A 21,408-nucleotide genomic window follows, 5' to 3' on the forward strand; every position below is an offset into this window, starting at 1 on the left:
CTGTGCCTGTAATGTGTGAGAGAACTATTTTATATTGAGCTAAGCTCTACAGATGCTTGGAAGAACAAAGAGAAATCGAGAGCCCAATATGGTGTAGTATTGTTAAGTTGGTTGTGGTTTAAAGCAAAAAATCTTAGATATACTCACAAACATGGGTTACCCATAGGCAACCACTTCAAGTGCAGGTGGGGAGTATTAGAACCTGACCCCACTCAGGTTTTTAAGATGTCGCTCTCTGTAGATAGGAAACTGGGTAGCACCTCTCCACCGAGGGTGGAATCAAGATTTCAGCAAAGCTTGGTGTACAGAGGCGCCAGAGTAGAATAAAAACGTTTAAAAACCGTCTAAAAGAGGGGGATGTTGAGGTGGACTTACCTCCCTCAAAAATATAAAACTCAATTGACTCACAGCATTTAGACCCATTGAGTTATACTCCTGTTTGCCTGATGAAGCGGGACCACGCCTGCGAAACGCGTTGCACTAAGTGGAGTTAAATAAAAAAATGTTGTATTGATATGTTGTGACTCAATTGAGTTTAATATTTTTGAGGGAGGTAAGTCCACCTGAACATCCCCCTCTTTTAGACTGTTTTTAAACGTTTTTATTCTACTCTGGCGCCTCTGTACACCAAGCTTTGCTGAAATAAGCTCTCCAGAAGTTAATGTGTTCTGCCTTAAAGGGGCACTATGGCAAAAATGATGATGTTACCTTATCCCCAGCATCAGTTGTTTAATATTAGCATAATTTTCTCCATAGAGCATGTGTTAAAAAAAAATACCTCGTAACACCACTTCTGGGCTGTACACATCTTACCTGCATAATTACATCAGCTGCTTCTGATGGGGGATCTGACAGGGACTGGCTGTTATCTGCTCACTGCCTTCCGTGCCTAGACAGAGTTGATTTATTAGGCTCGCACACTGTGTTGTTGCATTCTCACAGTTGAAAAATAACTAGTTCTATTCCTGCCAGCTTCACAATATTTAGAGACTGTTTATTTAATTACGCCAGAAGAACAAAGTGAGCTGAGTAATAATAATAATAAATCAGCTCTGTTAGAGACACGGAAGGCTGATAGCAGTTATCAGAGAGCAGATAAAAGCCAGTCCGTTGGATCCCCCGTCAAACAGCTGATGTAATTACACAGGTCAGATGTGTACAGCCCAGAAGTGGCGTTACAAGGTATTTTTTTAACACATGCTACTTAATATGATGCTGTCAATATTAAACAACTATTGCTGGGGATAAGGGAACAGCATCATTTTTTCCATGGTGCTCCTTTAAAGTGAACCTAAACCATATGTGAAAAAAAAAGTTTCACTTACCTGAGGCTTCTTCCAGCCCCCTGCAGCCACATTCTGCTCACACTGTTAATCAATGATCCTCCGTTCCCCACCGCAGCTTAGTTTTGGTTCTCAGTGACTGGCCAGTGTGCCTGCGCGCCCCTGGCCGTGCACATCCTTCATCACGTCCTGTGCAGGCACCATACAAGATTTTTTGTAAGTCCGCGAAACCGAAACTGCACCGTGACAGGGGACTGGAGGATAGTCGAGGATCGGCGCGGGCACAGTGCAGCTGCAGGAGGCTGGCAGAAGCAGAAGCCCCAGGTATGGAACACTTTTTTTTTTCCTTGTAACTACCTTCAGGTCCGCTTTAATGTAAACCTCTTTGAAAGTTATGCAAAATCGGCGGGTTCCAGGGTAAGTACCGGTAACTCACTCGCTCGTAAATCAGTATTCTTCTGAAACTACTCCAATCCTCTGCAAAACTGCCGTGGTTGTGAAGTGTTTCCAAAGCTCTGCGGGGTCCTCCCACTGGCTATTGCATTTTTTTATTTGGATATGATTTCCAAAGGGATTTCTATAAAGATCTATGCATATCAAACTAATTCAAATTCCTAATAGCTGTTCATTTGTGTAAATAGGGGCTAGTCATGATTCACGGTGCTGTTGATAAAATTCAAATTATAGTTCGCTCTCCAGATGCATTTCATAATGTATCTAGAGCAGAGTTCCCCAACCCTGTCCTCAAGGCCCACCAACAGTACATATTTTGCAGAAAGCCACAAACATTCACAGGTGAAGTGATTAGTTTCTCAACAGATCTGATTAAAGTGGACCCAAACTAAAAATACAAGATTTCAGAAATAAAATCTATTTTCTAAATTATAATAATAAATAGTGGCCTTTTTTTCAGCTGCATGATGACACATATAAAATATTTTACATTTATTGGTGGAACCCCTCCCTTCCTTTCATATTGCCGGGACAGAATCTGGAAAACTGGTGGAGTAGGTGGTGTCCGGCAAAGGAAGAATTGCTAATGGCTGCCACCTGTATAACCCTAGTTATGAAAAGAGAAGGGTGAAAAGCATGCACTGAAATGCTCATAGGCTTGAAGGAGTGTTTATTTATCTTTGTATGTGTCAGAGTGGTGCAACTAAATATTTTGAATTAAAAAAATGTTTGGGTTGGGTCCGCTTTAACTACCTCTGTGGATTTCCACAAAACATGCTCTGTTGGTGGCCCTTGAGGACAGGGTTGGGGAACACTGACTAGAGAACTGCATGCATTGACTGAAGAATGATATCTAAGGAGGACGTGACCTCTTGTGGCCATTTGCAGCTTTACTTTCATTTATATTGGTGTACTGAGACGAGCTCTATTTCCCATTTGGCACAAATAATTTCACTGGGTTGAAATAGAGCCAGTCAAGCCCAGTAGCTGCTGCTTATTCAACCAACTCCCAAATAATTGACTAGCAGCTACTGGGCTTAATTGGCTCTGTTTTAAATCAAGTATTGAGGGGAAATTTCCATGCAAAGTAAGAATTCAAGTGCATTTCTCTCTATGAACATTTTATCAATTTAGTTGGAATTCAATACTACTAAATTTGAAAGTCTGCTCAATCATTTCTCAAGCTCGCTAAAAAAAAGGTTTTTTTTGGTTTCTGTTTTTTTTAAAAATCCGACTGTACGGTAGCTGACAAAATCGTTTAGAATTTGCTTACGATTTATACAAAAAGGACTCTAAGATGATGTAACTAACTGGTACATATGGGTAGTGTGGTGAAGATGATTTTTATTTTCTGTCCCCTTTCAAACTGTTTCAGTTAAAATAATTTTATAGTTGTGTGGACATACAGATAATACACAGGTGAACAGTACACCAGTACACCAGTACACCATGTACAATGTACATATAGATGAGATGGCTAACTATGTGCATTGATCCGAAGTTGCGGCTGAAAAAAGGGCACTGCCTATTTGAACTTAGCGTAGATTGAGAATGTATAGACAGTACAAGTTGGTAGGCTGTGTTTATATTTGTGGTATTGTATGGTGAATCTTTCCTGTGCTTTTGATACTATGCTACAGCTATTACTACTTTCCATAGTATGTCACAACTGTTCTACTGTTCTAGCACCTGAAGTCTCTCTGTGTATTTATTCCATCTTTGTTGGGACAAGTACAATTATGTGCGACAGATCACCTTAGCCAGGCTCTTCAAAGCCTTGGTAGTCGGTGCACAATCCTCCCATGAGTCCACAACTGAATCAACTCAAATACCATAAATGCGAAGGAGGCACTCAAAAACCTTATAAACTTGTGTTTATTGACCCTTTAGCTGCCAATTTATTTATAGACTTGCTCTAAGTCATTTTATTTAAGCACTTTTTTTTATTTCTTATTCGTTACTGATTAGTACTTCTGTAATGTGTATTTATGGGCACTTGTCACTGGGGGGGGGGGGGGGGGGAGGCGCAGTGTGAGATAAGAGGACTTCTGCTTTCAGTTTTTATATCCTTTGCTAGTAGAGAGACATCAAAGCATTCCAAGAATTTGCAGCACAAGAAGTTCTGCCAGCTGAGGTCAAAAGCAGTGCACTTGTCTCAAACGGGATAATTACTTTGAAGTTGTCAGAAAATAAATGACATGTTTTGTGTTTACCCCCTTCCTCTCTATTAAGCCTCCTGTAGTGTAACCCTGTGACTGTTTACAGACTTGAAGGGGCTGCATTGTGACAGCTGGGTGGTCTTGTAAATAAAAAGGGGCTGGGTTACAACACTGGTGAGAAGTCTGTGTGTTGGAGTGAGAAAAGCTGACTGGATTAGGATGTAAGGAGAATAGTATCAGTATAGTGTAGGTTGTGTACCTGGAAATTTGTAAGAACACCCCACCACTCCCAGCCCTGCCGTTTCCCTGGAGATCATGGACATTAAGCCATTGGCATGAGCTGGAGCTTTTAATGCTTAGTCAGCCAAACTCTTCCAGGCAGAGATAAAATATCTACATGCCTTTTTTATGGACATTGAAAAGTGATCGCTGGATTTGGGGTTGCATGCCCCCCGCCTATTGTGTATTGTCTTGTACGAAGTCTTAACCTAGAAAAACCTGAGAATACCGGAAGCTCTTGTTTCTAATAACAGTCTGTTTCTCCTTTCCAAACAGTAATGTGTTGGGCAGCGACCTTCGTGAACTGGAAGTCATCTGTAAAGATATCACTAAGCAGAAGCTTCCCTTCCAGCGGGTGGAAGTGACACGAGAAGACTTGCTGGAACTGTTCAAGGTGAGAAGCTGTAAACAAGCATTCATATTCCAGATATGGTGGCCGCAAGTCACATTTATATCTGTGTTAATGTGTGCTGGGCTGCCTATGGGGTCACCACAGTTGCTATGTTAGCAAGATGTGCTTCTCAACAACAGGATAAGATTATATTTTTCCCCTTGAACTGACTGTAAACAGTCCCCACTATCTCTTAAAAAATAGTTTTAAAAAATGTCCTGGGCAAGATGTTTTCTTATTTATGTAACCGCAGTCTCTGCTGATGTGTGCAAGACCACTTCTGAAAACCGCACCCTACTCAAGTTTTTCTAGTTAAAAGGTCAATTCACGCAAAGCTGACACAGTGGAAAGCTGAGTCATTGGCAGCTTTTACATTTCTAAGTAGCCCGGATGTAAGTGTGCCAGTATTCCATGTCTACTATTGCCATATCTACATGTATCTACATATGAGCTCCCGCTAATGTATTGCATTATTTAGATGTGCTTCATCTCTAGGCTAAAATGGTATGAATTGGTTCCAAAAGAGAACATAGAACTATTTGGATGCTAATTGTCTACAAGTCCTTCCCCTTACGCTCATACCTTAAACATGGCAATGGTGATATCCGCCATTCTTTTGTCCACTTATGCTTCTTTAAAACTCCCAACTGCTGCACGTGACTGTAATGCTGAATACACACCATGCGTTTCCGCGTCGAATGCGTCCGTCGATACGCGTCGATTCGATTATTCCCGAGCATTTCCGAGCACATTTCGATGATTTTTAGGTCGATTGCCATGTAAAGTATGGCAAGTCGACCTAACAATCCATCGAAACGTGAATCGGACATGTCGAAATTAATCGAATAGATGCATAACGATGAACGCAACGAACGCAGAAACGCATGGTGTGTATCCAGCATTACGTGTCTGGCACTTCTGTTACATATGTATCAGATGTGATCTGCCAAGACAGGGAAAGAATTGAATAAGGTCTATAGACATGCTAGATTAAAGTGGGCATACAAACGAGTGACATCCAGTATGCGGCAGTCGTGTGGGCGAAAATGCCTCGTTGATGCTTGAGGTCAGAGGAGAATGGGCCAACTGATTCAAGCTGATAGAAGAGCAACTTTGACTGAAAAAAACACTCGTTACAACCAAGGTATACAGGAAAGCATTTGTGAAGCCACAACACACAAACCTTGAGGCGGATGGGCTACAACAGCAGAAGACCCCACCGGGTACCACTCATCTCCACTACAAACAGGAAAAAGAGGCTTCAATTTGCACAAGCTCACCAAAATTGGACAGTTGAAGACTGTAAAAATGTTGCCTGGTCTCATGAGTCTCGATAGTCAGAATTTGGCATAAACAGAATGAGAACATGTATCCATCATGCCTTGTTACCACTGTGCAGGCTGGTGGTGGTGGTGTAATGGTGTGGGGGATGTTTTCTTGGCACACTTTAGGCCCCTTAGTGCCAATTGGGCATCGTTTTAAATGCCACGGGCTACCTGAGCATTGTTTCTGACCATGTCCATCCCTTCATGACCACCATGCACCCATCCTCTGATGGCTACTTCCAGCAGGATAATGCACCATGTCACAAAGCTCGAATTGTTTCAAAATTGTTTCTTGAACATGACAATGAGTTCACTGTACTAAAATGGCCCCCACAGTCACCAGATGTCAACCCAATAGAGCATCTTTGGGATGTGATGGAACGGGAGCTTCGTGCATCCCAGGGGTGCCCACACTTTTTCGGCTCACTAGCTACTTTAAAATTTGCCAAGTCCAGTAGATCTACCAACATTTAAAGTGTTGCAGACCCCCCCCCCCCCCCCCCGTCACGAATAGCCCCCAGGTATAAATGTGCCTCCAGTATAGGTAGCTAAGTATAGGTTCCTTCAGCAAAGGTAGCTGGGTACAGGTGCCTTTAGCATAGGTAGGTGAGGATAGGTACCTTCAGCATAGGTAGGTGGGGATGGGTCCCTTTAGTATAGGTAGGTGGGGATGGGTCCCTTTAGCATAGGTAGGTGGGGTTAGGTGCCATTAGCATAGGTAGATGGGGATGGGTGCCATTAGCATAGGTAGGTGGGGATGGGTCCCGTTAGCATAGGTAAGTAGGTGGGGGTGGGTCCCTTTAGCATAGGTAGGTAGGTGGGGATGGGTCCCTTTAGCATAGGTAGGTAGGTGGGGATGGGTCCCTTTAGCATCGGTAGGTAGGTGGGGATGGGTCACTTTAGCATAGGTAGGTGGGGATGGGTCCCTTTAGCATAGGTAGGTGGGAATGGGTCCCTTTAGCATAGGTAGGTGGGGATGGGTCCCTTTAGCATAGGTAGGTGGGGATGGGTCCCTTTAGCATAGGTAGGTGGGGAAGGGTCCCTTTAGCATAGGTAGGTGGGGAAGGGTCCCTTTAGCATAGGTAGGTGGGGATGGGTCCCTTTAGCATAGGTAGGTGGGAATGGGTCCCTTTAGCATAGGCAGGTGGGGGATGGGTCCCTTTAGCATAGGCAGGTGGGGGATGGGTCCCTTTGGCATAGGTAGGTAGGTGGGGATAGGTGCCTCTAGCGTAGGTAGGTAGGGATAGGTGCCATTAGCGTAGGTAGGATGGGTTCTCAATCACTTACCTCTCTCCAGCGGCGATGTCTGGTCTCCCCTCTCGGACCCGGAGCGCTCCGGTGTAGCGTCAGCTACTGCAGCCCCTCACGTTGTGCAGCCCCGCATGCTCAGTAGGAGCCTGCGTCCTGTGCATCCAGCGCGTGTGCCCGGCGCCGCCGCCAGCCAGCCATGACGTCGCGTCATGGCCTCTTCAGCCCCGCCTCCTCTCTCTTCCCCGCTTCCTATTCGCCGGCTGCTGGCAGCACAATATGATGGAAAAGCTGCCGACCGCAAATTGTGATGGGACGCGGCCAAGAGGCCGCGATCTACCAAATAGGCGGTCGCGATCTACCGGTAGATCGCGATCGACCTATTGGGCACCCCCGTGCTATCCTATCAATATGGGTCAACATCTCTAAAGAATGCTTTCAGCACCTTGTCGAATCAATGCCACGTAGAAATAAGGCAGCTCTGAAGGCGAAAGGGGGTCAAACACTGTATTAGTATTGTGTTCATAATAATCCTTTAGGTAGGTGTGTGTGTGTGTGTGTGTGTGTGTGTGTGTGTGTGTGTGTGTGTGTGTGTGTGTGTGTGTGTGTGTGTGTGTGTGTGTGTGACTTGGGATGTGGGAGGAAACCTGAGTGCTTGGAGGAAACCCACACAGACACATAACTTTCTCTTACTGAAGCGCCTTCCCCATGTCAGAATATTTTTCTATATTTGCTTTTTTTTTTTTTCTAAAGAGTGCTTTGTTATTTCCTGCCTAGTCATATATTCTCTTCCAGTAACAAATCTTTTTCTTCAACAGCACAACAAGTTTAAAATGCAGATAATTGAAGACAAAGTAGAGACAGCTACAAGTGTTTATAGGTAATGTATTAAAGCACACCTATTGCTAAAGCTACACACATATGCTCAATTACTGCTGCCTAAAACAACTGCAGTGATAACTTTGGGAGACAGTTTATGAATGATCACTGTATAGATCCATTCCTGTTCTGCCTTATAGAGAGGGTACGGGGTGAGCAGGTGGTGACGTGCTGCTGGATCTACTAGAGAAAGCAAAGCAGTCAGGCAAGCGTAATCCTGTTTTTTTGGATGGAAGAAGGGGAGACCAACTACATCGTGGTCCCTATGTACTCCCATTTTTTAATTACAAGATGATCACAAACAACTGTCTGAGGTGTAGATACTTAGCTTAAAGCGGATCCGAGATGAAAAACTAACTATAACAAGTAACTTGTCTATATAACTTATCTAAAGTTTAGATAGTTTACATAGCAAATCTAGCTGCAAACAGCTTCAACAGTATATGATCATTTTTCCTGTGATACAATGAGAGCAGCCATATTCTGTTTGTGATCATTACACACAAGCAAGCTGATAGCATCTCCAGCCCTCAGCCTGTGAAAACGTCACTCCCCTCTCCTCCTCCCTCCTCCTTTCTGCCTCTGAAATCTCTGGCTAGTAACACCTCAGACTGAGCTCCCATAAGCCCTTGCTACATGGGTCTGAGAGTGCCAAGGCACTGGAAAAGCTGTGAGTGAGGCTTGTTTAGTTTATAGGGAATTAGAGTATTCAAATTAAAAAAAAAGTATTGGGCTTGAGAAATGCCATATAAACTATCTGAAAGGAACACAAGTATGCAATTAGTAAAAGTTTATCTCGGATCCACTTTAATGGGAACCCGAGGTGAGAGACATATGGAGGCTGGCATTTATTTCTTTTTAATTAATGCAAATTGCCTGGTTGTCTTGCTGATCCTGTGCCTCATACATTTAGCCACAAGCATGCAGATAAGATGCTCTGACTAAAGTCTGACTGGATTAGCTGCATGCTTGTTTCAGGTGTGTGATTCAGAAACTACTGATGCCAGAAAGATCAGTAGGACGGTCGGGCAACTAATATTGATTATAAATATAATTCCTTTTAAACTAGTTGCCTGGCTATACTGCTGACCCTTTGCCTCTAATACTTTTAGCCATAGACCCTGAACAAGCATGCATCATAGCAGGTGTTTCTAGTGTATATTGTCAGGACAGACAAGATTAGCTGCATGCCTGTTTCTGGTGTGACTCGGACACTACTGCAGCCAAATAGACCAACAGGATGCCAGGCAACTGGTATTATTTAAAAGGAGATAAATATTGCAGCCTCCATATCTCTCTTGTTACAGTTGTCCTTTAACCAATTAAGGACCACGTTGTTACCCCCCTCCCCAGTGACCAGGCTATTTTTTTACAAATTAGACCACTGCAGCTTTAAGGCCTCGCTGCAGGGCCGTACAACTCAGCATACAAGTGATTTACACCCCCCCCCCCCCCCCTTTTCTCCCCACCAAGAGAGTTTTCAGTTGGTGGGGTCTGATCCCTGCCAGCATGTTTATTTTTCTATTTATTTTGTTTTTGTTAGCAATAAATTAACCTATTTTTTAAATTATTTTATAATATCCCCTCCCCCGCTAGCCAATGACAGCAATCGGCTGTCCTAGGCTTCAGCCTGTGACAGCGGATTGCCTTTGTGCCTCTGGAGGGGACACAAGTGACACAGCTGTCCCCTGTACAGTGCTGCCTTAGATCGCAGTGCTGTACCGTGTAAATGGCGGTTTCGCCGTCTACCAGTCTCCTAGCGGCGATCGCCGATGGGAGACTGAAGGCGTAGCGGAGCTCCGTCATTGATGCGGAGATGTGCGTGCAATCGGCCGTTAAAAGGTAAAGTGCCTTAACTGCTTTAGCAAGATGTCTTTCTGCTCTCTGCAGCAAAAATGAAATTCTCCCCCTCTGTTGGACTGTCCCCACTTTTGGTGGCTGGAAAACAGAGGTGGTGGTGGGCACATAGGTAGGCTATTGGGTTCAGGAGCCTTAGACCTGTGTAACAACAGCATGGCTTTTTATGCTGCCTGTGTGCTTGGGTAACAAAAATAGCGTGTGTGTGTGTGTGTGGGGGGGGTAGACTTTCATTTTGACCTTTGTGAATTGTGTATCTAGCTGTAGAAAACTTCAGATGTTTTGTAGGACATCACATAATATATCAAGAACAGACCTGAGAACAGTGCTGCTTACCCAGAAATCAGCTGTTATGTGTCATATCTTTCTGAATAATTGTCTTTGTAGTTTTTTGTACAACTTCATCGCTACGTTCAGACTTTAATTATGTCTTTGCAGGTGTGGCACGCTGGTTGACCTCTGTCAGGGTCCTCATGTCAGACACACTGGACAGATAAAAGCCATTAAGCTCCTGAAGGTGAGTGGAAAGGGACCCTGCCACAAAGCCAAAAGGTGCGTACACACGCACTACTACAGAGAACGACTGGTCCGTCAGATCCTCCCGCTGGGCGGTCATTCTCCTCGTTCTCCCAACAGTAGTGCGTGTGTACAGTCTGTCTGCAGACTGATAAAGCTGTTTCTGAACGATCTGCTGAGCGGATTGTTCAGAAACAGCCTTATCAGTCTACAGACAGACTGTACACACGCACTACTGTTCGGAGAAGACCACCCAGCTGGAGGATCTGACGGACCCGTCCTCTCTAGTAGTGCGTGTGTACGCACCTAAAGAGCTGTATGATGGGATTTATAGCTGTATTTGAAGGCTTAAAGGGCAACTGAAGCAAGAGGGATATGGAGGCTGCCATATTTATTTCCTTCCTTTTAAGCAATACTAGTTGCCTGGCTATCCTGCTAATCCTCTACTTGTAATACTTTTAGCCATAGACCCTGAAGAAGCATGCAGCAGATCAAGTGTTTCTGACACTATTGTCAGATCTGAAAGATTAGCTTCATGCTTGTTTCTGGCATTATTCAGACACTACTGCATCCTAATAGACCAGCAGGACTGCCAGGCAACTGGTATTGTATAAAAGGAAATAAATGTCAGCCTCCATATATTTCCCACTTCAGTTTTCCTTTAACCTTGATGGGGGATGCTAATATGCCATGTTTAAGATAGGCCCACCAAGTTATAATCTGTAGGTACTTAAAGGACACCTAATGTGAGAGGCATAGGGAGGATGCCATATTTATTTCCCTCTAAACAATACCAGTTGCCTGGCATCCTGCTGATCTTCCATGCATCAGTAGTGTCTGATTCACACACCTGAAACGAGCATGTGGCAAATGCAGTCAAACTTGAGTCAAATAACTTATCTGCATGCTTGTTCAGGGTCTATGACTAAAAGTATTAGAGGCAGAAGATCAGCAGAACAGCCAGGCAATGTGCATAGTTTAAAAGGAAATAAATATGTCAGATTTCATTCAGATGCTATATAACTGAAAAGCTACTGACAGAAGGGGCTATGCTCAGTGCTAGCGCTTGAGGCTTAAAGTGTACCTGAAATGGCAAAATAAGAGTTTTTTTGTACTTACCCGAGGCTTCCTCCAGCCCCATGAGCACCGATGAGTCCCTTGCCGTCTTCCTGAGTGCCTCCGTCTGGCCACAATCAGCCCTGGTAACCTGGCTTAGTCACGACAGTCAGCTCTTCTGTGCATGAGCGGCCCCTTCGCGTATGCGCAGAAGAGCCGATTAGCTTGACTTAGTCAGATTCCCAGGGCTGATTGCGGGCAGACGGAGGCAGTCAGGAGGATGGCAAGGGACACATCGCAGCTCATGGGGCTGGAGGAAGCCCCGGTGAGTATAACATCTTTTTATTCTGCAATCTCAGCTTTACTTTAAGTGTTAAGAGCAGGTTAACATTAGTTTGGGGGAGGTTAGGGATTGGCATAGAGAAGGTATTTACATTGTGGAAGCGGATGTTAGAGTTTAGCATGAAAAGAGAATTAGCACTGAGTTGTGGTTCGGTTTAACCACTTAATGACAAGCTGACTTATAAAAACGTCTTGCTAGAGCCTCTTAATGGCTCCAGGACGTTTTTAGTCAGACAGTGCTGCTGCCGCTGTGCACGTGCACATGAAAATAGTGAGAACCCCCCCCCCAAAAAAAAAAATACACCTTTATTTCCAAATACTACATTGTCACCATACTTTGTACTAGGGACATAATTAAAATCTTGTGATAACCAGGACAAATAGGCAGATAAAATGTGTGGGTTTTATGCACAGTAGCAGTGTTTATATTAAAACTATAGGGGATGAAATTGTAGAAATAGTGTCGTTTTTTAATTTTTTTCCTTGTTTTTCCCCTTTAAAATGCATAGAAAATAAAGTAATTACTGAAAACAAATATCAACCCCAAAAAGCCCAATTGGTGGTGAAAAATACATGATATAGATCATTTCATTGTGATTAGTAGCGATTAAGCTATTGGCAAATGAAAGGGATAAGCACTGAAAGGTGAAAATTGCTCTTGTCCGTTAGGGTAAAAACCCCATTGGGTTGAAGTGGTTAAACATCAGGAAGGGGTTAATGCTAGGTAGGTGATTAGTTTGATGTTGACTAAGATTGTGATGAGATTGGTTAGGGCTAGGCGGTCATCAGTGGACAAGCACTGAATTGCCATCCAAGAAAAAAACGCCTTGCAAAGTATACTGTAATATTGATGCAATTTACCAACATTTTAGTGCTTTCTATGACTTGAATCTTCAGTATTTTTGATTTATACATATTGTGATATCAGATATTCCCTAACTCAAGTCAAGGCCATCACAAAATATTTGGCTCCATGCATATTACGGACTGTGTAGGATTTCGGCTTGCCACAAATTGGCAATATCCTTTGATTGACCTAAGTGGCCTACCTTAACCACCTTACTCAAGTTCTCAAGTTGACACATTGCCTATCCTTGAAGGGAATGTATAGTGTTTTCTCTTTCAATATTTTTAGTGAACATTTTTTAAGAAAATAGCAATATTAGTATGCAATACAGGAGTTCAACATGACACGAGTTTTAGAGTCTTACACATAGTTAACAAAAGGCATATACTTATTCACACCTTTCCTGTAATCTGGCAGCATATTGGCTTTGTATACCAACATTTAAAACCTTTCTTGTAACAGCAGCATGATTCCCTCCTATCTGCAGCCAAGGATCGTTTAGGAGTAAATATTATGAACATAAAACGCAAACCATTTTCATACTTCTCCAGTAATGGAACCCAGTCTCAGAATTCCAGTCAGTGCCACATTCAGTACTTACACAGGTTAATAGTGAAGGTCCTTAACCAGTACACTATCCAGCCACTATGGAAGCAATGAATATAATATGTTAAGTACTTCAATGGCCTCAATTCACAGAGCTTTATCAAATATTTTATCAAACGTTTGTTAATTTTCCTCATGGGTAAAATCTAATTTTGAATTCACTAAGGTGTTATAGATTTATTGATCATTTCATCGATAAAACATTTGATAAATCTATAACACCTTAGTAAATTCAAAATTAGATTTTACCCATAAAGACAATTATCAAACGTTTGATAAAGTGTTTGATAAAGCTCTGTGAATTGAGGCCTATGTAATGTAGAGACATTTTCAAGACTAGTAGGACTAAACTGGGTAGCCAGTATTTTGCCATAATCTCATCTATTTTATTGTCTCATTGCAGAACTCATCGGCCTTCTGGAAAGGGGACCCTACACAGGACACATTACAGAGAGTGTATGGGATAGCTTTTCCTGACAGTACACAGATGAAAGAGTGGGAGAGAATGCAAGAAGAGGCGGCCAATCGGGACCATCGCAAAATAGGAAAGGTAAAAATTAAAACTAGTCTTTTACAACTAGGAGAACTGGCTAGGTTCACAATATGTTAGTTGTCAGACCATTTTTCACAATGAGCAGACTAAAGTGTCTGCAGAGCCTGTGTTTAAGAACCACCGCAGTGAAAAAAATAACCAGTTAATATCTGACAGAACCAACAGGTTTTAGACTAGCCCATCTCCGCATGGAGGATTCTCAGGGTTTTCTTTGTTTACAATAGCATTTCCTCAACGGCAGTTGCAAAGTGTAACTGCCAAAATAGTGTGCAAGTGCATAGGAAGGCTGGGATCTTACTGTTTTGGCAGCTAAACTGATGTTTAGGATATCATTCTGAAAACGAAGGCACAGAGAATCCCCCATGAGGAGTTGGGCTAGTCCAAAACCTGTTGGTTCTGTCAGATTTTAACAACTTGCTTTTTTTGCTGGAGTGGTCCTTTAAGTATAGGGTCTGTTCTGACCTGTCTATTGTGGTTCCCTGCAGTGAGGAAATGCATAGTCCTGTCCTTTATGACTTTTCAAACAATGGACAGAAGTTGGACATACTGTTTCATAGGTAATAATGCTATCTATGTCATGACTATTACAACAGACACAGACTAGCAGTCTCCAGCCTGATCCTTGCACTGGGAAGGTGTTCATCTACTTTCAGGCACCGTTTCTAGCTGCTATAATCATATTCTGGTCATGTAAATGGGATGCAGTCTTGTCCTTTACGTCTTAACTTTTTCTACCTGATTTAAGTGCAGAAAGCCAGAGTATGTAAAGGTAAATTTGTTAATTGATGCGTTCAATTTTGTTAAGGAAGCATTAACGTACTTTTCATAAAAAGAAAGTGGTAGAAATTCCCACCTTCTTGAATAAAACATTTTGTGGTATTTATAGTGTTTTTTTTTGTTTGTTTGTTTGTTTTTTATAAATGGCGAACAAAGAAATGTGTTGGTCTATGAAAACAGGTATCCCATATTGTATAGGACAACCAGATATTTGGTATCCCAGAATCTCTTGATGCCCATTTTCTCTCTTAGGATCAGAGTTTATTCTTCTTCCATGAATTCAGTCCAGGAAGCTGCTTCTTTCTGCCAAGAGGAGCTCACATCTACAACGTCTTAATAGACTTCTTAAAGGTATTTCATTTGCAATTTTCAGTAGAACTGTAGCCAAAACCATAATTTGGATGGCGGTCTGGAATACCTGTCGTTATTCCAGGGGGAGATAAAAAAAAAAAACAAACGGGAGAGAATTAGGAGCCCTTTATGGTATAGTATGTAAAGTAATGCAGAAAACAAATATAGGGTATTCACAAAATTGTGTAATAGAACGGCCACCACTGATTATCACTTGAAGGTTTTGGCACCGACCAACAAGTGTTAACTTGCTTCGCTGCAGTTAGGTCGCAGTCCAAAACTAGATGGGAAAAGTAAGCACTCCAAGCTAGATCACTCTTACCTCGAGACACTGTTTTATTGACAAGAGGAAGTTGGTGGATGCCCGCGAAATGTGTTGTACAGTGTTTTTGAATAAATTATATTTGTATCTTGTATCAGTTCTCGTCTTTGTGTAAGTTTTTTTTCTAGCTATCTTAATTTACTTGGTGGGAGGTCCCATGTCATGAGCCATCTCCCCCCCCCCCCCCTAATCCCCAAGGAACCAGGGATTACTCTGAGGGGAATGAAGGAACTAGTAGACACCAGGGATCACTGTGGGGGAGAAGGAGGGGGCCACCAGACACTGGGAAACTGTATAGGGAAGTGAGTGGGGCCACAAGACACCAGGGGAGGAAGGGGGAACTACATGCCAGGAATCCTATATTGGGTAAGGAGGGGGACTACCAAACACCAGGATTACTTTATTGGGGGGCACCAGACACCAGGGATTACTGAATGGATAAAGGGGGGAACCACTACACACCAGGGATCACTGTATGGGGGAGGGAGGGGTCATTAGACATTGGAGAACTGTACAGTTGTGTTCAAAATTATTCAACCCCCACTGAAATTGAGTGTTTTGGCCAGTTTGACATTGATTTTGATCATTTCAGTCATCTTGTTTACAATTAAATCAAAAAGGCACTTGTAAGTCAGACAAATATAACATAACATTTATAATGAAATAACCACAAATGTATTTTCTGTGTTCACATCATTATTAGTTTTATTCAACCCCCGAGTGATATTCATTCTTAGTACTTAGTACAACATCCTTTTCCAGTTATAACAGCTTTTAAATGTGAAGCATAGCTTGACGCAAGTGTCTTGCAGCGATCTACGGGTATCTTAGCCCATTCTTTATGGGCAAAAGCCTCCAGTTCAGTCACATTCTTAGGCTTGAGTGCTGCAACTGCTTTCTTAAAGTCCCACCAGAGGTTCTCAATTGGATTGAAGTCTGGTGACTGCGATGGCCACTCCAAAATGTTCCAGCCTTTAATCTGCAGCTATGCTCTAGTGGACTTGGAGGTATGCTTGGGATCATTGTCCTGTTGAAAGGTCCAACGTCTACCAAGCCTCAGGTTTGTGACGGACTGCATCACATTTTCATCCAATATCTCCTGGTACTGAAAAGAATTCATGGTACCTTGCACATGCTGAAGCTTCCCTGTACCTGCAGAAGCAAAACAACCCCAAAGCATGATTGACCCCCCCCCCCCGCCATGCTTCACAGTAGGCAAGGTGTTCTTTTCTTCATAAGCCTTGTTCTTCCTCCTCCAAACATAGCATTGATCCATGGGCCCAAACAGTTCTAATTTTGTTTCATCAGTCCACAGAACACTATCCCAAAACTTTTTTTGTTTGTCCACATGACTTTTGGCATACTGCTGTTGACTCTTCTTATTCTTTGGAGACAGCAGGGGGGTGCGCCTGGGAGTTCTGGCATGGAGGCCTTCATTACGCAGTGTGCGCCTTATTGTCTGAGCTGAAACTTCAGTACCCGCATCTGACAAATCTTTTTTCAGTTCGTCAGCAGTCACACGGGGACTTTTCTCCATTTTGCGCTTCAGGTAGCGCACAGCAGTCGAAGTCAGCATCTTCTTTCTGCCACGACCAGGTAGCGTTTCAACAGTGCCCTTTGCCTTGAGTTTGCGAATGATGCGTCCTATGGCGTCTCTTGGTATGTTTAACATCTTTGCAATCTTCTTATAGCCATTGCCCTGCCTGTGAAGAGAAATTACCTCTTCTCTTGTCTTCCTGGACCATTCTCTTGACTTCACCATGTTTGTAAACATACCAGTAAATGTATAGAAGGAGCTGAGTATCACAGTCATTTTAAATCTGCCTGATTGGTGCTTATGCTTGATTGCTGCTCATTAACATCTACAGGTGTTTTCAATACTTGATCGAAAACACTTGAATGAACCTCTGTTCTTAAGAGTGGTAGTCTTTAAGGGATTGAATAATTGTGTCAATGAAGAAATCACACAAACATTTAATACTGTATTACATAAACAATTGATGTGATTTTAGTTGCATTTGGTTCTTTAAAAAGTCCTTGTAAGATTTCATTCTGAACACAATTACAAATGTACACTAAATTCCCTAAAACCCTTTACAGCATTGGGGGTTGAATAATTTTGAACACAACTCTATATGGAAGGTGGGCACTAGACACCAGAAAACAGTACTGGGGTTGAGAGGGACACTACACGCCAGGATACTATATTGGGGACGGAGGGGGGGCTATTAGACACCAGGGAACTGTATAGGGGAGGGAAGGAGGCGCGCTACTGCATGGTGAGTGTAGATAAAGGTGTGGCAGGAACGTTTCTTAGTGCCCCTCTCCTGGCTTCAAATATTGGGTGGTATGTGAGCATATGGCAGCTGCCCACCAAGTATAACTCCCAGCGTTTTCTACTGAGTAGTCACTGCACTATACATCTCCAACCGACGCGTAAGGTTACCAATGCACCATTTGGTTGTATTGCAGAACAAGCAGCTAAACAGTTCAATAAACACACTGTTCAGCCATCTGTGTAAAAGCACCCTAAAAGTGAAATTCCAGGCAAGCAGCATTGCTCCAGAATTTCATTGAGCTTTAAAGAGAACCAGAGATGAAGCACCCTCTTGTATTTTACCTTATAAATCAGTGGGAACATACAGTAAACACCTAATCTGCTCTTTGTTTCATTGTTCTCTGTTCAATCTGGCTGTTATCACCTCTGATAAGAATCCCTGACTGAGCACTCAGTCTGGATTTGCTAAGGAAAGATTATAGCGGAGTCTGTCTTCTCTGGTGTCTTTTCAAGCGCAAGCCTGCCCCCTTGTGGCTCTGCTATAATGACTCAGCTATAATTATTCCCTGCAAAGCTAGACTGAATGATCTGTCCGGGATTCTTATCACAGCTGATAACAGACACTTTTAGCAGTGAGGATGAAACAGAGAGCATGGTAAGTGTTTTCTCTAATGTTCTTACTGATATATATGGTAAAATACACAAGGGTGCTTCGTCTCTGGTTCCCTTTAACCAAGGATTGAACTTCGTTCCAATCGATAGTTGATACTCCCTTTCCCACAAGAAATCTACCTTTTCTCAAATAGATCACCAGGAGTGTCCATAAGGCTGATATTGTGGCGAAACCCCTCCCACAGTGTGATGTCTTGACCAAGGTCCTGACAATTTGCTGTCTGTGAACCTCATTGCATTGTGTGAAATAACGGCTTTTTACAACTGCCAAGCAAACAATATCTCCCTCTGTGTATAGAACTCTCAGTAACTAACATTCTGTACAGATCCTCTGGCAGAACTAAAGAAGTCACGCCAGTGTTAAATTTCAGAATGTAAATCAGGGAAAGTAAAGATTTTACAAAGCCAAACACTGATTAAATCAATTTTATTCATTGTTATTTTCACTACAGTTCCTCTTTAAGACAAATGGACTTCAAAACGTATACCAGTTCTTTTACCAGTTGCTGTGATTTGTTTTTATACCCCTCCTTTCCCAAATCTGCTTCGACAGATTACTAAAAATAACCTTTTCTGTTTGTCAGCATTGTTTCTGCAAGTCTGCACACTGCCAGACGTTATCTTGTTGGAGCTAAGCCCAGCCAGAACTAGATAGTGATATGCAGTCCCTGCTTCCAGACCTGGGAAGGGAGATGATGGTCACACATTCCATTATACTACACAAGAGGATGATGGGACCCAGTCAGGGGCCATAGATCATGTAGATAGTTGTACTGAAGTGGAGTTAGTCTAAAGGTCCGTACACACGCCGGACTGGAGGCAACGACGGATCCGTCGTCACCTCCCGCTGGGTGGGCGTTCCAGCGACAGTCCGGCGTGTGTACAGTCTGTCGGCGGACTGATACGGCTTTTTCTGAGTGAACCGCCGGGCATTATAGCCGTCTTTTCCTCTCCCTCCACACTAATGCAGCATTTCTCAAATACAGGGAGCTACTTTACTCTAATACCCCCCCCCCCCCCCCCCCCCCAACCCCTGTGCCTTACAGACCTGTAGATCATCAATGACCCGAGGAGGGGAGAGTGGTGTACAGAAACCGCACATGTACTTCAAATGCAGGAAGTGATCTCTGAACTTGCCTCTGCCTCTGTGGACCTTAACAGTACTGTGCGCCGTTCTCCCCTCTTTTAAGGCGTGCTGCTGATCTGCAGGTCTGCTAGGATAGCATGGTGGAGGGGGGAGCCAGGGGAGGCGCAGCCCAGCAGGGGAGACCTCTGCTGTGTGTGAGGCCTGTTTGGGTTGCTTGTACTTAGCAGTGCCGCTGTACCTATCTTAAAGAGGAACTTTAACCCAGGGTTGAATTTCATCCCGATCAGAAGCCAATAGCCCTTCCCCCACAAGAAATCTTTACCTTTTCTCAAATAGATCATCAGGGGACTGTGTGGCTGATATTGTGAAACACCTCCGACAGTGTGATGTCAGGGCCTTGATCCTGACAGTTTTCTGTCTGTGAACCTTGTTTCATTGTGGGAAATTACGTCTGCTTCTAACTGCTAAGCAAGCAGTATCTTCCTCTGTGCATATATATGTTATGTCCACAGCCAGAGGTATGGCCAGTTCCCAAATTGGCCGGTCAATGTGGGAAGTGACCAAGAGATGTGACCAAGGTCAAATGTAAGAGAATGCATCGTACCCTGGCTGGTAGGGTGACCAAAAAAAGTGTTTTCTTCTGAACGTGCAACCTTCAGGCCTATTCCTAACACTAACCTTCACCTCTCTAGTTATAAAGGTTTTGAACAGAGGCGCCAATGTAGAGTAAAAACGTCTAATAGCAGTTTAAAAGGGGGGAGTTGGTGGACTTACCTCCCTCGAGAAGACACAGACAAGAAATCGTTATTTCAGTAATAAAAATTAACTGTGAAACGTGTTACATACTGGAGCTACGAATAAATGTTAATTTTTATTACTGAAATAACGATTCCTAGTCTGTCTTCTCAAGGGAGGTACAGTAAGTCCACCAACTTCCCCCTTTTAAACTGCTTTTAGACGTTTTAACTCTACATTGGCTCCTCTGTTCAAAACCTATATATATATATATATATATATATATATATATATATATATATATATATATATATATATATATATATATATATATATATATATATATATATATTCATATTCTAGTCCACCCCTGGTGGAGGGGTATATCCCTTTTTTCCTGTCTACCGAGAGCCATTTCTTAAACCTGAGTGGGGTCAGGTCATAATTCTCCTAACCTGCGATTCAAGTGGTTACCTGGCTGGTAACCCATACTTGTGAGTATATCCATTTTGGGCTTAATTTAATCATCTGTATTAGAATTACTACACTATATTGGGCTCTCGGTTGTTCTTTTTGTTTTACATGTCTTCACCTCTCTAGTGCCTACACTAACCTTCCCACCTCTCCAGATTCTGTAATGTCCAAGAAAGTGACATAACACCAGGCAAATAGTGAAATGGCAGGAAAGCTGTTTTGCACATTGGTCAGCCAATGTTGGACTTTGGCTGGTGATGTTACAACTAGAATGGCCATTTTGAGAAATGCACGACCAGTTTCCACTTTGACCACATCTGGCTTTGGAGATCCTCATGCTGTCCCCTTCTGCTGTGGTCTGTCAGCCATCCCAATACAGACTGTGGTTAGTGCCAAGGACAATAATTATCTGAAGCTTCCTGTCTTTCTGCAGCACGCTAGATGCCATGTGTGTCCCTTTGCTATGATATGTGTCTATCAGAAGTACATGCAGCCACCTCCTTTCTTTGTCTTTTTGTGACATGGAGGTGTTTACAGTCTTCCTGGGAATGTTTCTGGCCCGTTTCATTCCTTAAGCTATTTCCCTTCTCTAGAGAAGGAGCTCTCCCACAATACTGCCTCTCTCAGCCATGCTCAAACCACTCCCTGATAGCTGTGTTGGAATTTCAGCAAATCTAATTTTATGTAGTCTTTTATTACTTTAGCATTCTCAGCACATCACTCCTAGAAATAGGAATAAAATGTGACCGGTACTTCCCAAGTTTGCGACACTGCTTATTACTGGACTTGTTAATCTCACAAATCTAAAAACTATCTTTTACTGCCTCCTTTTAAAGCTAATTGCTGGGCAGATTGCTACCGGCACATGTGACCTATAGATAATTTGTCTTAAAGGACATATGAGGTGAGGGCTTTAAT

At 42.9% G+C, this 21,408-nt stretch overlaps 1 protein-coding gene across 2 annotated transcripts in view; it reads left to right on the plus strand.

The window, feature by feature from the left end:
- TARS2 (threonyl-tRNA synthetase 2, mitochondrial) overlaps nt 1–21,408 on the plus strand; it is a 203,631-nt gene that overhangs the window by 101,150 nt on the left and 81,073 nt on the right. For both annotated transcript variants that reach the window (XM_068253237.1, XM_068253236.1), the window contains 5 exons: nt 4,451–4,568; nt 7,957–8,018; nt 10,313–10,391; nt 13,645–13,791; nt 14,824–14,922. In XM_068253237.1, the coding sequence (XP_068109338.1) occupies nt 4,451–4,568; nt 7,957–8,018; nt 10,313–10,391; nt 13,645–13,791; nt 14,824–14,922 (505 nt within the window). The remainder of the gene's footprint in view (nt 1–4,450; nt 4,569–7,956; nt 8,019–10,312; nt 10,392–13,644; nt 13,792–14,823; nt 14,923–21,408) is intronic.

This window comes from Hyperolius riggenbachi, chromosome 9 (genome assembly GCF_040937935.1).
Source record: "Hyperolius riggenbachi isolate aHypRig1 chromosome 9, aHypRig1.pri, whole genome shotgun sequence".
In the NCBI taxonomy this organism is placed as follows: Eukaryota; Metazoa; Chordata; class Amphibia; order Anura; family Hyperoliidae; genus Hyperolius; species Hyperolius riggenbachi.